Genomic DNA, 13,283 nt, shown 5'->3' with positions numbered 1-13,283 from the left:
GACTTCCTCTTCCTCTCAGGGCAGGTGCAGCTGCCACAGCAGACCGGCACCCTGACCCTGGCATGGAGGGGGGCAAGGGGCCCAGACTCAGAGACTTCCTGAGTGGGAGTCTGGCCACCTGGGTGAGGGGGCAAGGGGGAGGAGGAGGGGGAGGGGGAAGTGAGCCCCAGCGGGGGTGGCGTTGGGGCTGGGGAGGGTAGGGCAGAGCTGGGGCCTGAAGGGAGAGGCTGGGCTCAAGTGTGGCGGATGGAGAGATCCAGGGGGCTGTGGTGAGTGGAAGAGGGTCCAGACCCGGGACCAGAGGGGTCAGGTGATTGGTGAGGGGCGTGCTTGGGCTCACTGGGGCAGGTCAGAGGGCTTGGGAGTCACCCTGCTGGTGGGGGCTCCTGCCAGTCCCGCTGACCCCTCTGGCTCTCCACAGGCGCTGGGACTGGCCGGGCTGGTGGGGGAGGCGGAGGAGCCGGAGGGGGAAGAGGAGCAGGAGGAGGAAGAGGGGCCCCTTTGCCCGGAGAAGAGGTTCCTGCGTCTCAGCGATGGGGCCCTGCTCCTCCGGGTCCTGGGCATCATGTAAAGGGCACCAGCGCTGGGGAGTGGCGGAGAAGGACCTGAGGAGGGGAGGCTGGTGGGAGGAGCCTGAGGGGTGGTGGGCAGAGCCTGGTTGAGGGGAGGCGGGTCCTCGAGTTCACCTCCCCGCCCCCCGTGCCCCCAGTGCCCCCAGTGCCAGAGGGAGACCTCGAATGGTGCGGGGCAATGACGGACCTGCAGCTTGTCGTGTGTGGAACCTGAACCACCTGTGGGGCCAACTGAGAGACTTCTACCAGGTGAGGGGCGGGGAGGGGAAGGCGGAGACTAGGAGCCCTCTGCGGGAAGGTCCGGCTCATGTCATCTGACCCCTCTGTCTCCAGGAGGAGCTGCAGCTGCTGATCCTGTCACCACCCCCAGACCTGCAGACGTTGGGGTTTGACCCTTTCTCAGGTGCTCGCTCCCACCAAGTCCTCCTGCCGCTACCCCTGCACCACCTACCCATTAACCCCTTGTGGCTTGTGCCCCGCAGAGGAGGCGGTGGAGGAACTGGAAGGCATCCTGCGGCTATTGCTGGGGGCATCAGTGCAGGTGAGCTGGGGGTCGGGATGGGTACAGCTGAGTTTTGGCGGCAGAGGAGGGAGATCCTGCACTAGCCTCCCTGCTCCTGTCTCCCGCAGTGTGAGCACCGGGAACTCTTCATCCGCCACATCCAGGGCCTCAGCCTCGAGGTCCAGAGCGAGCTGGCCGCTGCCATCCAGGAGGTACTGAGTCTGGGACTGCCACAGCCACCTGGGGACACCCTTACCACCCTTTTCACCCCCTCAACTGCTCTCCCGGTGCCCCAGGTGACCCAGTCTGGGGCCGGCGTGGTGCTGGCTCTGGCTGGGCCAGAGCCTGGGGAGCTGGCGCCTTCGGAGCTGGAGGTGCTGTCCCGGAGCCTGATGGGGTCACTTTCAAAGCTGGCACGGGAACGTGACCTGGGCGCCCAGGTAGGGGGCAGCAGGGGCATCACGGACACAGGTTGAGGAAACAAGGGAAACAGTGGGGAGCCAGATGTGTGGGGGAGATGGAGGTTTGGGGCCCAGGTCTGGGGTTGGGGACTGGGGCCCGGGGTCTTGGGCCAGCAGAGCTGTCACAACCTGATTCATCTTGTGGTAATTGCGGGCCGATGTGGGGTGGCATGGGAAGGGTTACTCCTGACCTTGACCCTTACCTCCTACAGCGGTTGGCCAAACTGCTGCTGGAGCGACAGCCAGCGCCCTTGTCGCCTGAGGCTTCTACTAGGGCTCCCGCGGAGGGACCCTCGCACCATCTGGTCCTGCAGCTGGCCAACGCCAAGGCTCAGCTGCGGCGCCTGCGGCAGGAGCTGTGAGCGCGCACAGGATGGCCAGGGGACCGGAGGGGAGAGGGGCAGATTAGGCCTCGATGGGGCTCCAGCCGCGGTGGGTAGGGGAGGGGTTGCGGGCTCCAGACCCCCTCCAGCGCCCCTTCCCTCCAGGGAGGAGAAGGCTGAGCTGCTGCTAGACTCTCAGGCGGAGGTGCAGGGCTTGGAGGCTGAAATTCGAAGACTCCGCCAGGAGGTGCGCTCAGATGCTCCCCGCCATGGCCACATTCCCTAACCCTCCCTGAGCCGGTCCCATTGCCTCCCTCCCGACCCGGCTCCTCCGGTCCCTAATCCCCGGGGTCCGCGGCTGGCGGTTCCCAGCTCTGCACTGTCTGGTCCAGGCCCAGGCGCTGTCGGGACAGGCCAAGCGGGCCGAGCTGTACCGCGAGGAGGCGGAGGCGCTGCGGGAGCGTGCCGGCCGCCTGCCCCGCCTGCAGGAGGAGCTGCGGCGCTGTCGCGAGCGGCTGCAGGCGGCCGAGGCCTGCAAGGGCCAGCTGGCGGTGAGGTGGGGGGCGGGGCCGCGGGGCGGGGCCGCGGGGCGGGGCCGGAGGCGGGGCCGGCGCGGAGGGGCGGGCTGAGAGGAGGGGCGAGATTGGGCCTAGAGAAGAGAGGGTCAGGCTTTGTGGAGAGCACGTCCGGCTAGGAGAAATGGGTGAGGACAAGCGCAGGGAGGTGGTGCTTGGGAAAGGCCCGCTGGAGAATGGGGCAGATGGAGAGGAGGGGGGCTATGTAAGGGTAGGTCCTCGGAGGAGGGTGGGGTCAAGTGCAGGGGATAGGTCTGGAGCGAGACTCTAGCAAGTAGGGATACTGATGAGTAGGGCCTGGAAGGATGGAGCTTTGGAAAGCGGTTCCTGGGGAGAAGGGGCGGGGCGTGCACGGGAGAAGGGCGTGGCCAGGTGCGGGGGAAGCGGTACCTGGGGAGACCCTGCAGAAAGGGGGAGATGGAGGGGAAAGGAGATAGGGGTGCAGGGCCAGATGGGGGAGGGGAGACGAGGTCTGTGACAGGCCCAGGGGAAGGGGTTTCGGACCTCTAGGCTCTGGAGCACATGGGGCTGCATCACACCGCCTTTCCCTGCTCTCCCGCCAGGAAGAGCAGGTGCTCTCAGGGGCTCTGGAGGCCTCCAAGGCGCTGCTGGAAGAGCAGCTGGAGGCGGCCCGAGAGCGCTGCGCCCGGCTGCATGAGACCCAGCGCGAGAACCTGTTGCTGCGGACCAGGCTGGGCGAGGCCCATGCGGTGAGGTCGCCAGAGTGATCCCAGCTGGTGACCCCAATGATCCCTCAGGGTTCCTAGTGATCCCTGTGACCTCTAGTGACCCTCTGGTTTACACACTTGGCCTGGTCATGGAGGGGAGGGCTTGTCTGACCCTGCCCTCGCCCCCAGGAGCTGGACTCTCTGCGGCATCAGGTGGACCAGCTGGCGGAGGAGAATGTGGAGCTGGAGCTGGAGCTTCAGCGGAGCCTGGAGCCACCACCGGGCTCCCCTGGGGAGGGTGAGTGGGGACCAGTGGAGCGGCTGGGGTGGGGCTGCCAGGATTTTCCAGCAGCTTCAGTGGGGAAGGCTTCTGACCTCATCCCTTCCCCAGGTCTCTGGGGGTATTTGTGAGGAGCCAGGGAGTATAGGAGGGGTCCTAACCTCATCTCACACCCCCCAGCACCCCTGCCAGGAGTGGCCCCCTCATTGCAAGATGAGGTGAGGGAGGCAGAGGCTGGGCGGCTGCGGAGTCTCGAGAGGGAGAATCAGGAGCTTCGAGGACTGCTTCAGGTGCTAAAGGGGCAGCCAGGTGGCCAGGTGAGTCCCCTCCCCCACTGTCTTGGCAGGTCCCTCCCCAGTCTGTCCCCGGGTCTGACTGTGCCTCTCATGTGCCCTCAGCGCCCCCTGCTGGAGGAGCAAAGCGAGGACTGCACGCCTCCGGGGCTGGATGAGGCTCCCCAGCCTCCCCTGGCCTCAGACGGTGATCCCCAGGGCTTGCTTCACCAGGCAGGGCATGGAGGCCCCCAGGCTTCAGACCTTCCTCCCCTGGCATCAGACTCAGCCCTCAAGGGGTCAGCTGAGTGTCCCCAGGCATCTGATTCAGGCCCACAGGTGACAGAAAGGCCTCTCCAGGTAGCTGCCATGGCCCCCCAGACCAAAGACTTGACCCCCCAAGAATCAGACCCTGCTGTGGAGACACAGGAGTCCCTGGAGAAGGCTGGCCATAGAATCCCTCCCCAGACCCCCACCTCTGTGGCCCCACCACAGAGTCCAGAGATCAAAATTCAGGCCCAGCAGCTGCTGGGAGGAGAGACTGGGGGAAGAGAGGCTCCCCAAGGCAAGTTGATACCTGAGTCTTGGAGGCTGAGACAGGAGGGCCCTGAGCACAAGCTGAGACCCTCAGAGCCCAGCCTCCATGGGCAGCTAGAGGAGCAGGAAAGCCCAGGACAGGGCTGGGACCTTCCCACAGGACGAACAGAGACTGGAGAGCACGAGCGGAGGCTGGAGGGGATGGCCTGGGACACCGCCCAGCAGGAAGCACAGCAGAATTTGAAGGGGGCTTCTGAGGCCCAGGCTTGGGAGGGGCCGAGCCCAGGGGAGATCCAGACCAGTGGGGTCCCAGAGCAGGAGACCCTCAGGGAGGAGGTGGCACAGCTGAGGAGAGAGGCTGAGGCCCTTGGAGCGGAGCTGGAGGCCCAGGCCCGAAGGCTGGAGGCCCGTGGCAAGGAGGCTGCCCGCCTCACCGAGGAGCTGGCCCAAGCACGGAGGGCAGAGGCTGAGGCCCACCAGGAGGCAGAGGCCCAGGCCCGGGAGCAGGCCCGTCTGCGGGAGGCAGTGGAGGCAGCTGGCCGGGAGCTGGAGGCTGCGTCGCGGGAGCGGGAGGCGCTGGTGGAGGCGCTGGCAGCAGCAGGCCGAGAGCGGAGGCAGTGGGAGCGCGAGGGGCCCAGGCTGCGGGCCCAGGCCGAGGCCGCAGAGCAACGGCTGCAGGTGCTGGAGAGTGAAGGCTGCCGGCACCTGGAGGAGGCCGAAAGGGAGAAGCAGGCCCTCAGGGAGGTAGGTGGGGTTCACAGCTGGGGGCAGGAAACAGGGTTCCAGGTCGGTTGCTGGGGTTTGTGGTTACTGATTCTATCAGCGTTCCCTGCATCTAGCTGGGGCTGGAGTCAGAAAGGCCAAGCCCTCCCCTGCCTTCCAAAGGTGCGCCTGGCTGGGATACAGAGCCACCGATGGGGGCACCACAGGAGGGGATGAGACTGCTGGGCACGCATCTTGGCCCTCTGGCTGCAGCAGTTGACTCACCTCCACCATAGGGCCTCCTTCTATAAAATGGGGATACCATTCATAGCGCCTCAGCGGGTCTTTGGGAAGACCCCTGGAGATAATGGTGTAAAGGCCTGGTTCTGGCCGGGTGAAGGCGTGTTGTAAGTGTTCAGGAAATGGTTACTCAGAGCAAAGTGCTCCGGGAGCCCAAGGGAGGCGGAGCTGATGTCCGGGTTGGGGCAAGGAGGCTTCAGGGAGGAGTGACCAAAATTTCACTAGGTGAGGAAGAACATTTTGTCCAGAGGGAACAGCATGTGTGAGGACTTTAAGGCATTAAAAATGCTCAGGAGCCCAGGAGCAGTGGGGGGCTGGGGGCCAGCTGAAGGTATTGGTGCTCCGCCCCCAGGTGGGGAAAGCCACCCAAGGGTGTGGGCAGACCTGTGTGGGGCTGGGTTTGAGGAGGGTCACCTTGGCAGGCAGGGCAGTGCTTGGCACCTAGCACGGGAGGACTTACCCCATAGAGAGGGAATGCCAACAGATGGGCAGTGAGGGCGAGAGTAGGGCTGGAAGAGCCAGCGCTAAGGGCGAGAGGGTGGGAGAAGCTGGGGACATGGGAATTTTATGAGATTTCCTGGTTGGAGCAGTTCAGATGCTACCTGGGTGTGGCACAGGAGGAGGTGGCTGGCCAGGGGGAGGTCAGGGAAACAGGGGCCTCCGGGGTTGTCCGTGTGGGCATGGAAGCCTGTAGGGCTGGGTGGAGGGGCCCAGTAGGAACCCTGCGTAACTGATTCCCAGCTTGGCAGGGCGATGGCAGGGCCTGGAGGTGGGCAGGGCAGGGTCTGGGCTGGAGGTTCCCGTCTCTGCCTCACCATCCTTCCTGCCCAGCACTTGGGCTCTAGTGGCAGTCGGCAGCCAGGCGGCAGTGCCTCGTGGGACTTGTAGTTTTTTATTGAGAGGCTGTGGCCAAGGGTGTTAGGAAGTGCAGTGCCCCAGGGGCAAGGCCTGGGTGGAGTTCTTTAGCCAGGAAGATGGTTTTCAGCAGCAGAGTCTTGTAGGCCTGGTTTCCAGACACGGGATTTGGCAGGTGGCTGGTCGGGGATGGCCCTTCCCCATGGCTTCATCCTGCCAGGGCCCCCGCGTGTCAGAATGGTTTGGCCTACCTCCCTCTGGGGCCACAAACCAAAGTGGGCCTTCTACCCCCTTCCGAAATGGTGCGGCCCAACTGCCAAAGGTCACGGGGCGCCTGGCTGGCAGAAACCTGGCCTACCTGCTCCACTGCTGGCCCCCACTGTGGTTAGGCCTGCCAATCCCTAAGTTCCTGTCCTGTCAGCATCCCCAAATCATCCCCCTGTGGCCGAGGGCGCTCACCAGATCCACCTCTGCTGAGGCCTTCTTACGTCACATGGCCGGAGTGGCAGCCCGCCGGGCACGTCCTCCTGTCACTGCGCACGTGAGGAGCCATGGGCTCAAAGAGGTGAAGGCGCTTGCCCAGCATGTGTCTGTCACTCCTGGGCCAGGGGCCTCCCTCGCACCCTGCCAGGCTTACGACTCCCAGCTCTTTCATGCCCCGTCTGCAAGGCCACCAGGATTTGCTCCCATTTTATAAAGGGGAGTGTAGAACCCCAAAAGGTTAAAGACGTTTGCTCAGGGTAGCAGAGCATGGACAGAAAGCCAGGGCTCCTGATTCTCTCTCAGGCCTGTCCCTGGCTCTGTGTGCCCCGGTCCACCAACCCACCCCCGCTGAGCCTTCTCCGCCCGCCCTCAGGAGCTGGAGAAGGCCGTGGTGCGGGGTAAGGAGCTGGGAGCCCGGCTGGAGCATCTGCAGCATGAGCTGGAACAGGCAGCTCTGGAGCGCCAGGAATTTCTTCGAGAACAGGAGAGCCAGAACCAGAGGTGGGGGTGGTGCCAAGGGGCAGAGGAGGGCAGCCAGGGGCTTGGGGAGGAGCAGGGTGGGGTGGAGATGGGTGCCAAGGCTTCTCCTGGCAGGTACCAGGGCTTGGAGCAGCGGCTGGAAGCTGAGCTGCGGGCGGCAGCAACCAGCAAGGAGGAGGCGCTGATGGAGCTCAAGACCAGGGCCCTGCAGCTGGAAGAGGAGCTGTTCCAGGTGAGGCCCAGGCGGCCCTGGGAGCTGGGGGCATGTCCCACCCTCCTTCCATCCCAGGGCAGGCTCCGGGGTCACCTGTGCTCCTGGTCTTGCCCCTGGATTCTTGGCTAGTTACTGGCTTGCAGGAGGGTGCACTAAGCTGGGAGTCAGGTGCCTGTGCGGCCTCTCAGGGCCTTGCCTCCCCCATTCTGCAGGCGCGCAGAGCCTCTGCTGTGAGGTGCCTGCTCTGCCTCCCTGGCCCTGCTCCACCACTTCCTAGTGAGCTTAGCTACTGGCCTCATCGTAAGTCAGTGGTTGTTTCTGACATCCCACTGTGTGCAGGCTCAGCGCTGAATGCGGGGTGGCGGTGGGGCCTCATACCAGGCCACTGCCCTCATGGAGCTCACAGTCCAGTCAGGAGAGAGGCAAGAAAACAAGCGATGATAACACAGGGTACCAGGGACCATGGTGAGGTCATGCAAGGGCTGGTGGCAGTGCCCAGCAAGGTGCCTGGCAGGCTCATGTAGGGTCGGTCAGGGGAGGTTTTCTGGAGCAGGCAGTGTTGAAACTGAGGCTTGGAGGAAGAGCGGGATGGAGAGGGTGTTCCATGTGGGAGAGACAGCATGGGCCAGGGCAAGGCTCTGCCGCAGACCGATAGAAGTTGAGAAGGGCAGGGTCGAGATCGATGGAGCTGCGGGAACCGGGAGCTGGGAGCCGGGAGTGTGGGCTTGTAAGATTGAGGGGAAGGCGTGGGCAGTGTTAAATGCTGCCGAAGGGGCATCCCCACGCTGCTGCTGCCGCTGCCCTGCGTGACCTTCCAGGGCCTCTCTCCCTGCAGCTGCGCCAGGGCCCCATCGGGCTGGGACCGCAGGAGCAGGCCAAGCCTCAGACGGTGGAGACCCCAAATGTGCGGCTCATCGAGGTGGAGCGCAGTGTGAGTGTTGGCCTGACATGAGCACTGGGGGGTGCCCGGCCTTCTGGGCACTGCTGACCACCCCTTTCTGGGCAGAACGCTACACTGGTGGCTGAGAAGGCAGCTCTGCAGGGGCAGCTGCAGCACCTGGAGGGGCAGTTGGGGAGCCTGCAGGGCCGTGCCCAGGAGCTGCTGCAGCAGAGCCAGCAGGCGCAGGAGCACAGCAGCCGGCTGCAGGTGGGTGGTGGCCTGGGTGCCCTATTCCCTGCCCACTCACCACTGCCCTGCCCCAGCCCTCCGCCTCCACAGCTCTTTCTTTGTCCTTGGCCCTGCCCTCTGCTTTTGGCCCTGCCCCCTGCCCTTGGGCCCCTGCCCCTCAGCTCCTTTCCAGCCTGGGGTTCCACCCCAGTGGTCCCTGCCCCACCTCTCTGCCCTAGGCCGAGAAGTCTGTGTTGGAGACACACGGCCAGGAGCTGCACAGGAAGCTGGGGGTGCTGGAGGAGGAGGTGCGGGCAGCGCGGCGGTCCCAGGAGGAGACCCGCGGGCAGCAGCAGGCCCTGCTGCGGGACCATGAGGCCCTGACACAACTGCAGCGGCGGCAGGAGGCCGAGCTAGAGGGCCTGCTGGTGCGGCACCGAGACCTCAAGGCCAACATGCGGGCGCTGGAGCTGGCCCACCGGGAGCTGCAGGGCCGGTGAGCCTCCACATACACCCAGCCCCTCTCCCCGCACCCCTACCTGCCAGAGCAGACTCCCTCAGCAAGCCTGACCCTACCAGGAAGCACATCCACCTTACATTGCGAAGCCCCAGCTGCTGCTGTGCCCTTGGGGCGCGTGGCTTGGCTCCCTATACTTCTGGGCTGGCTCAAGGAGGAGCTTATGTCTTGGGAGTGGTGGGCTTCTGGCATTCTGCCTGATGGCTTTGCCTGGGGGCCTATGCTTAGGAGACGACGGACTCCCCCAGGTCCAGACAGTCCAGCCACCTGCTTGCTATGGTCCCAAGCTCCTGCAGCCTCTTAATCACTTGTCCATCCCAGGCATGAGCAGCTGCAGGCCCAGCGGGCCAACGTGGAGGCGCAGGAGGTGGCCCTGCTGGCAGAGCGTGAACGCCTGATGCAGGACGGGCACCGGCAACGGGGCCTGGAAGAGGAGCTGCGGAGGCTGCAGAGCGAGCATGACAGGTGCCGGCCCTGGCACAGCCCCCGGCTCAGGCTGCCCTCAGTGTTCCCTCCTGTGAAGTGGGTTGAGGGTGTGGGGTCCTGCCTTGCCTCCTCTCCCTGGCGTAACTCCTCCGGCTGGCACGAGGGCTGGGGAGTGAGGCCCCTTGGAGAGCAGCTGTTCTTGCCTCTGAAGGGCTCAGATGCTGCTGGCGGAAGTGTCCCGAGAGCGAGGTGAGCTGCAGGGTGAGCGCGGGGAGCTGCGGGGCCGGCTGGCGCGGCTGGAGCTGGAGCGGGCACAGCTGGAGATGCAGAGCCAGCAGTTGCGCGAGTCCAACCAGCAGCTGGACCTGAGTGCCTGCCGGCTGACCACGCAGTGCGAGGTGTGGGCAGGTGGTGGCTGGGGGGGGGCTGAGGTGAAGGGGGCCGCCTGGTTCCACCCCTGACCCCTGCTGCTGCCCGCCAGCTGCTGACCCAGCTGCGGAGCGCCCAGGAAGAGGAGAACCGGCAGCTGCTGGCTGAAGTGCAGGCCCTGAGCCGGGAGAACAGGGAGCTCCTAGAGCGCAGCCTGGAGAGCCGGGACCACCTGCACCGCGAGCAGCGCGAGTACCTGTGAGCCGGCTGCCGGGAGCTGGGTGGGCCTGGACTCCCTTTGGTCGTCCGGTGCTAGGCCTCCCTGAGCCTCATGCCCACCTCTCCCCTCCCCCTCCTGCCAGGGACCAGCTTAATGCCCTGCGCCGTGAGAAGCAGAAGCTCGTGGAGAAGATCATGGATCAGTACCGCGTGTTGGAGCCTGGGCCCTTGCCCCGGACCAAGTGAGTGGCCCTACCCACCTTGGGCTGGGCATCCTGCCAAGCCCTGCCCTGCCCTCTGACCCTGGCCCAGCTCATGTCCTGGCCCCAATGAGAGGGTTGGCCTGGCCTTTGCCATCCCCAATATGACCCTCCTCTCCCTCCTTCCTCCCTGTCCTTACCCCCTCTTGTGCCCTCTTGCCCCCAGGAAGGGCAGCTGGCTGGCAGACAAGGTGAAGAGGCTGATGCGGCCCTGGCGGGAGGGGGGCCCCCATGGGGGGCCACGCCTGGGGGCCGATGGGGCTGGCAGCACCGAGAGCCTGGGGGGCCCCCCGGAGACGGAGCTCCCCGAGGGCAGGGAGGCGGATGGGACAGGTGGGTCTGGGGGCCAGGTGACCAGGATGGTCCCTTCCCCACATTCCCCCCCCCACCTTAGTGCCTGCCTCACTGCCTGGCCTGCACGCATGCCCCCACCTCGCCGCCTTCCCTGACGCTTTCCCAACCTGCCCAATGCTTCCCATGCTCTCTGCCCTGGGCCCTGCAGGGTCCCTGTTGACTGGCGCCTCCCTACTGCCTCCCTGCCAGCCACCCAGCCTACCACAGCCGCAGTGGCGCCTAGGACCTCAGAGTAGCAGGGTACTCCTGTGAGAGGTCGTTTATCCTAGATAGCAGATGAGGAAACTGAGGCCCAGGGAGGGGATGTTCCTTGCCCAAGGTGACACAGTGAGCTAGTGTCAGAGCCAGCCCAGGGCCCACCCAGCCTCATTTGCCTGGCCCCCACCTCTGCTTCTCCCCTCCCTGGCTCTGTGCAGCTTCACCCGCTGGCCCCTCTGCTGCGACCAGCCCCCACCTGCCCTTCTCTGACACCCTCCCTGCATGTGCCTCTTGCAGGGTCCCCTTCACCGGCACCCATGCGCCGGGCCCAGAGCTCCCTCTGCCTGCGGGAGGAGACCCTGGCAGGAGGGCAGCGGCGGAAACTCAGCTCACGGTTCCCTGTGGGGCGAAGCTCTGAGTCATTTAGCCCAGGGGACACCCCCCGACAGCGATTCCGACAGCGCCGTCCAGGTCCCCAGGGGGCACCAAGCTCCCATGGCAAAGGTGAGGGACAAGGGTCCCTGTCCCTGCTAGCCCCCCAACTCTCCATGGACCCACCAGCTCCCTGGCAGAGGGGGTTTCCTTTCTGTCCCCTCTGTCTCCTGGAAGTCCTGCCCACCTCTGCACTGGCCTCAGGGGCCTAGTGGCTGCCTTGTGCCTCCCAGGACCTGGCGTGGGATGGGATGACTCTGCTGAGACCCTCCAGGAACACAAAGCAGATGCCGACCGAGAGGGTGAGTGGGGTCTGGGGAAGGAGTGGGGTTATTTGCCCTGCCGGGGCCCCTGGCAGACCTCATTCATCCATTCTCTCATTTGACAATGATCCATTACCAAGTGCCAGGTGGTGTGCTAGCTGAGGACGCAGCAGGGAACATTCTGGTATGGGGAGGCAGACAGTAAACGATTTGCATAAAAATAATTATTATCTACAACAGCCCTGACCACTAGAAACATGATGTGGGCCACATATGTAGCCTTTAACTTTTCCAGTAAAGTCATCAGGGAAAGTAAAAAGAGACAGGTAAAATGAATTTTAATAACAGATCTTATTTAACTCAACATGTAGTCAGTGTAAAATATCATGAATGAACTACTGGATGTGATTTTTCCATGATAAGTCTTTGAAGCACGTCACAGTTCAGGCCAGCCACGTTCCACCTGCTCAGCCTCCTACAGGGCAGCTCTGCCCTAGAGCACTAGGAGGTGCTAATGCTCTGGGAGGAGAAGGGAGGGGGTGTCAGGAGCTCTGGGTGGGCAGGTTGCAATTTTGACTAGGGTGTTCAGGGTCAGCCTCAGAGAGGAGATGAAGGCTTGTCATGTCTGCCTTAGAGGTGGAACAGCATTCCAGGCAGAGGGAACAGCTGAAGAAAGGCCTGGCTTGGTGGAGCACTGGGAGGGCAGCTGGTGCAGCTGGAGGGGAGGAGTTAGAGGGGGTGGAGGGTGGGCAGAAGGGGCAAAGGCCTGTGGACCACCTTGAACGTCAAGAGTCCTCCTGAGGGAGGTGGGCCTGAGCTAAGCCTTTCCTTCCAGGCCCCCAGGTACAGGAACCGGAGAAACGTCTCCTCACCCCTTCCCTCAGCCAGTGACACCATGGGGACAGGGGGCTTGGGAGTGCAGACCTCTCGCCGCTGGAGTGTCAGTGGGGGCCCCAGGAAGACCAAGATCTCGGGGAGCCTGGGCCCCCGAGGGGAGTCCTTGGACAAGGAGGCCTGGGCCCCTGCATCCTCCATGGCTGGCACTGGGGCCCTGAGAGGGAGCTGCAACAAATTTGTGGGCAGGGGGGACGGTTGGCCTCCACAAGTGGCTCCAGGCCAGGGCTCAGTCTTGGCTTTGTGGTCCCCGCAGGGGAGGCGGTCTCTGGGGGATCCCCCAGCTGAAGGAGGCTGGCAGGAGTGGGCAAGAGAGTCCTCTGCCCAGTCCAGGTGGGGAGCCGGGGCTCATTCCCGGGGACTGTGGCCTGGGCTGATAACTGAGCCTTAGCTGGGACGTCAGGGACATGAGAATAAAACTGAGATACAACCACCTGAGTTGGGCTCTGTGTCTACTGGCTGCATCTGGGCATCTCGAGGCACTAGAACACATGTGGCCTAGTCCTCCTGGATGGTGGGGGTCTGGCCAGAGGGCCCCTGCCTGGATAGCACAGCAAAGGGCTTTCTTCAGGGGCTTGGCCAGGTGGGCTGGCCAAAGCCTGGATGTCCCAGCAGGTGGGGAGGGGGCTGGCACTCTGGACAGCCAGAGGTGGGTGGGGTCTGAGGTCTGGGCTCAGGGGTGAGGGGCAGTGAAGCCCCTATGGCCCCACTCCCACCCTCTCCCCCGCACCTTCTTCTCTCCGTTCACATCTTCCTGCCTCCTCATCCTTTCTCCCACCCTTTTGAGGTTGAGCCCTTCCCCAGGGAGTTCATGGCCTGGTGGGGCATCACCTAGTGCCAGGGGCTGCCGCAAGAGGTAGGAGGGATGCCAGCTCTCCGACCAGGGCTTCTAGCATGATGCCTGAGAAGGGGCAATTAGGCAGGTTGGCAGGATGTGAGTCAGGGCACCTGGGGCCGCCCAGGGGGGTGGGGGGGGGTGGGGCTGCCTGGGGCTGAGATTGCGCAGCCTGAATTTGGGG

At 64.4% G+C, this 13,283-nt stretch overlaps 1 protein-coding gene across 1 annotated transcript; it reads left to right on the top strand.

Moving 5' to 3' along the window:
- Positions 1–12,702, top strand: CCDC88B (coiled-coil domain containing 88B). Its single transcript, XM_069470244.1, has 27 exons — positions 1–122; positions 422–567; positions 710–821; positions 906–975; positions 1,055–1,113; positions 1,203–1,286; positions 1,371–1,514; positions 1,748–1,893; positions 2,024–2,105; positions 2,251–2,409; positions 2,997–3,143; positions 3,291–3,399; positions 3,562–3,698; positions 3,780–4,934; positions 6,904–7,031; positions 7,125–7,242; positions 8,060–8,155; positions 8,231–8,371; positions 8,572–8,828; positions 9,171–9,314; positions 9,487–9,673; positions 9,757–9,902; positions 10,007–10,105; positions 10,290–10,456; positions 10,973–11,179; positions 11,341–11,409; positions 12,206–12,702. Exons 1-27 carry the CDS (start codon positions 63–65, stop codon positions 12,259–12,261), a joined length of 4,425 nt encoding a protein of 1,474 aa, XP_069326345.1. The 5' UTR covers positions 1–62; the 3' UTR covers positions 12,262–12,702.
- Positions 12,703–13,283: the final 581 nt, after the last annotated feature.

The sequence above is a fragment of the Eulemur rufifrons genome, chromosome 6 (genome assembly GCF_041146395.1).
Source record: "Eulemur rufifrons isolate Redbay chromosome 6, OSU_ERuf_1, whole genome shotgun sequence".
Lineage (NCBI taxonomy): Eukaryota > Metazoa > Chordata > Mammalia > Primates > Lemuridae > Eulemur > Eulemur rufifrons.
Note: the sequence above shows the minus strand (reverse complement) of the source record. Positions and strands in the feature narration are given on the sequence as shown.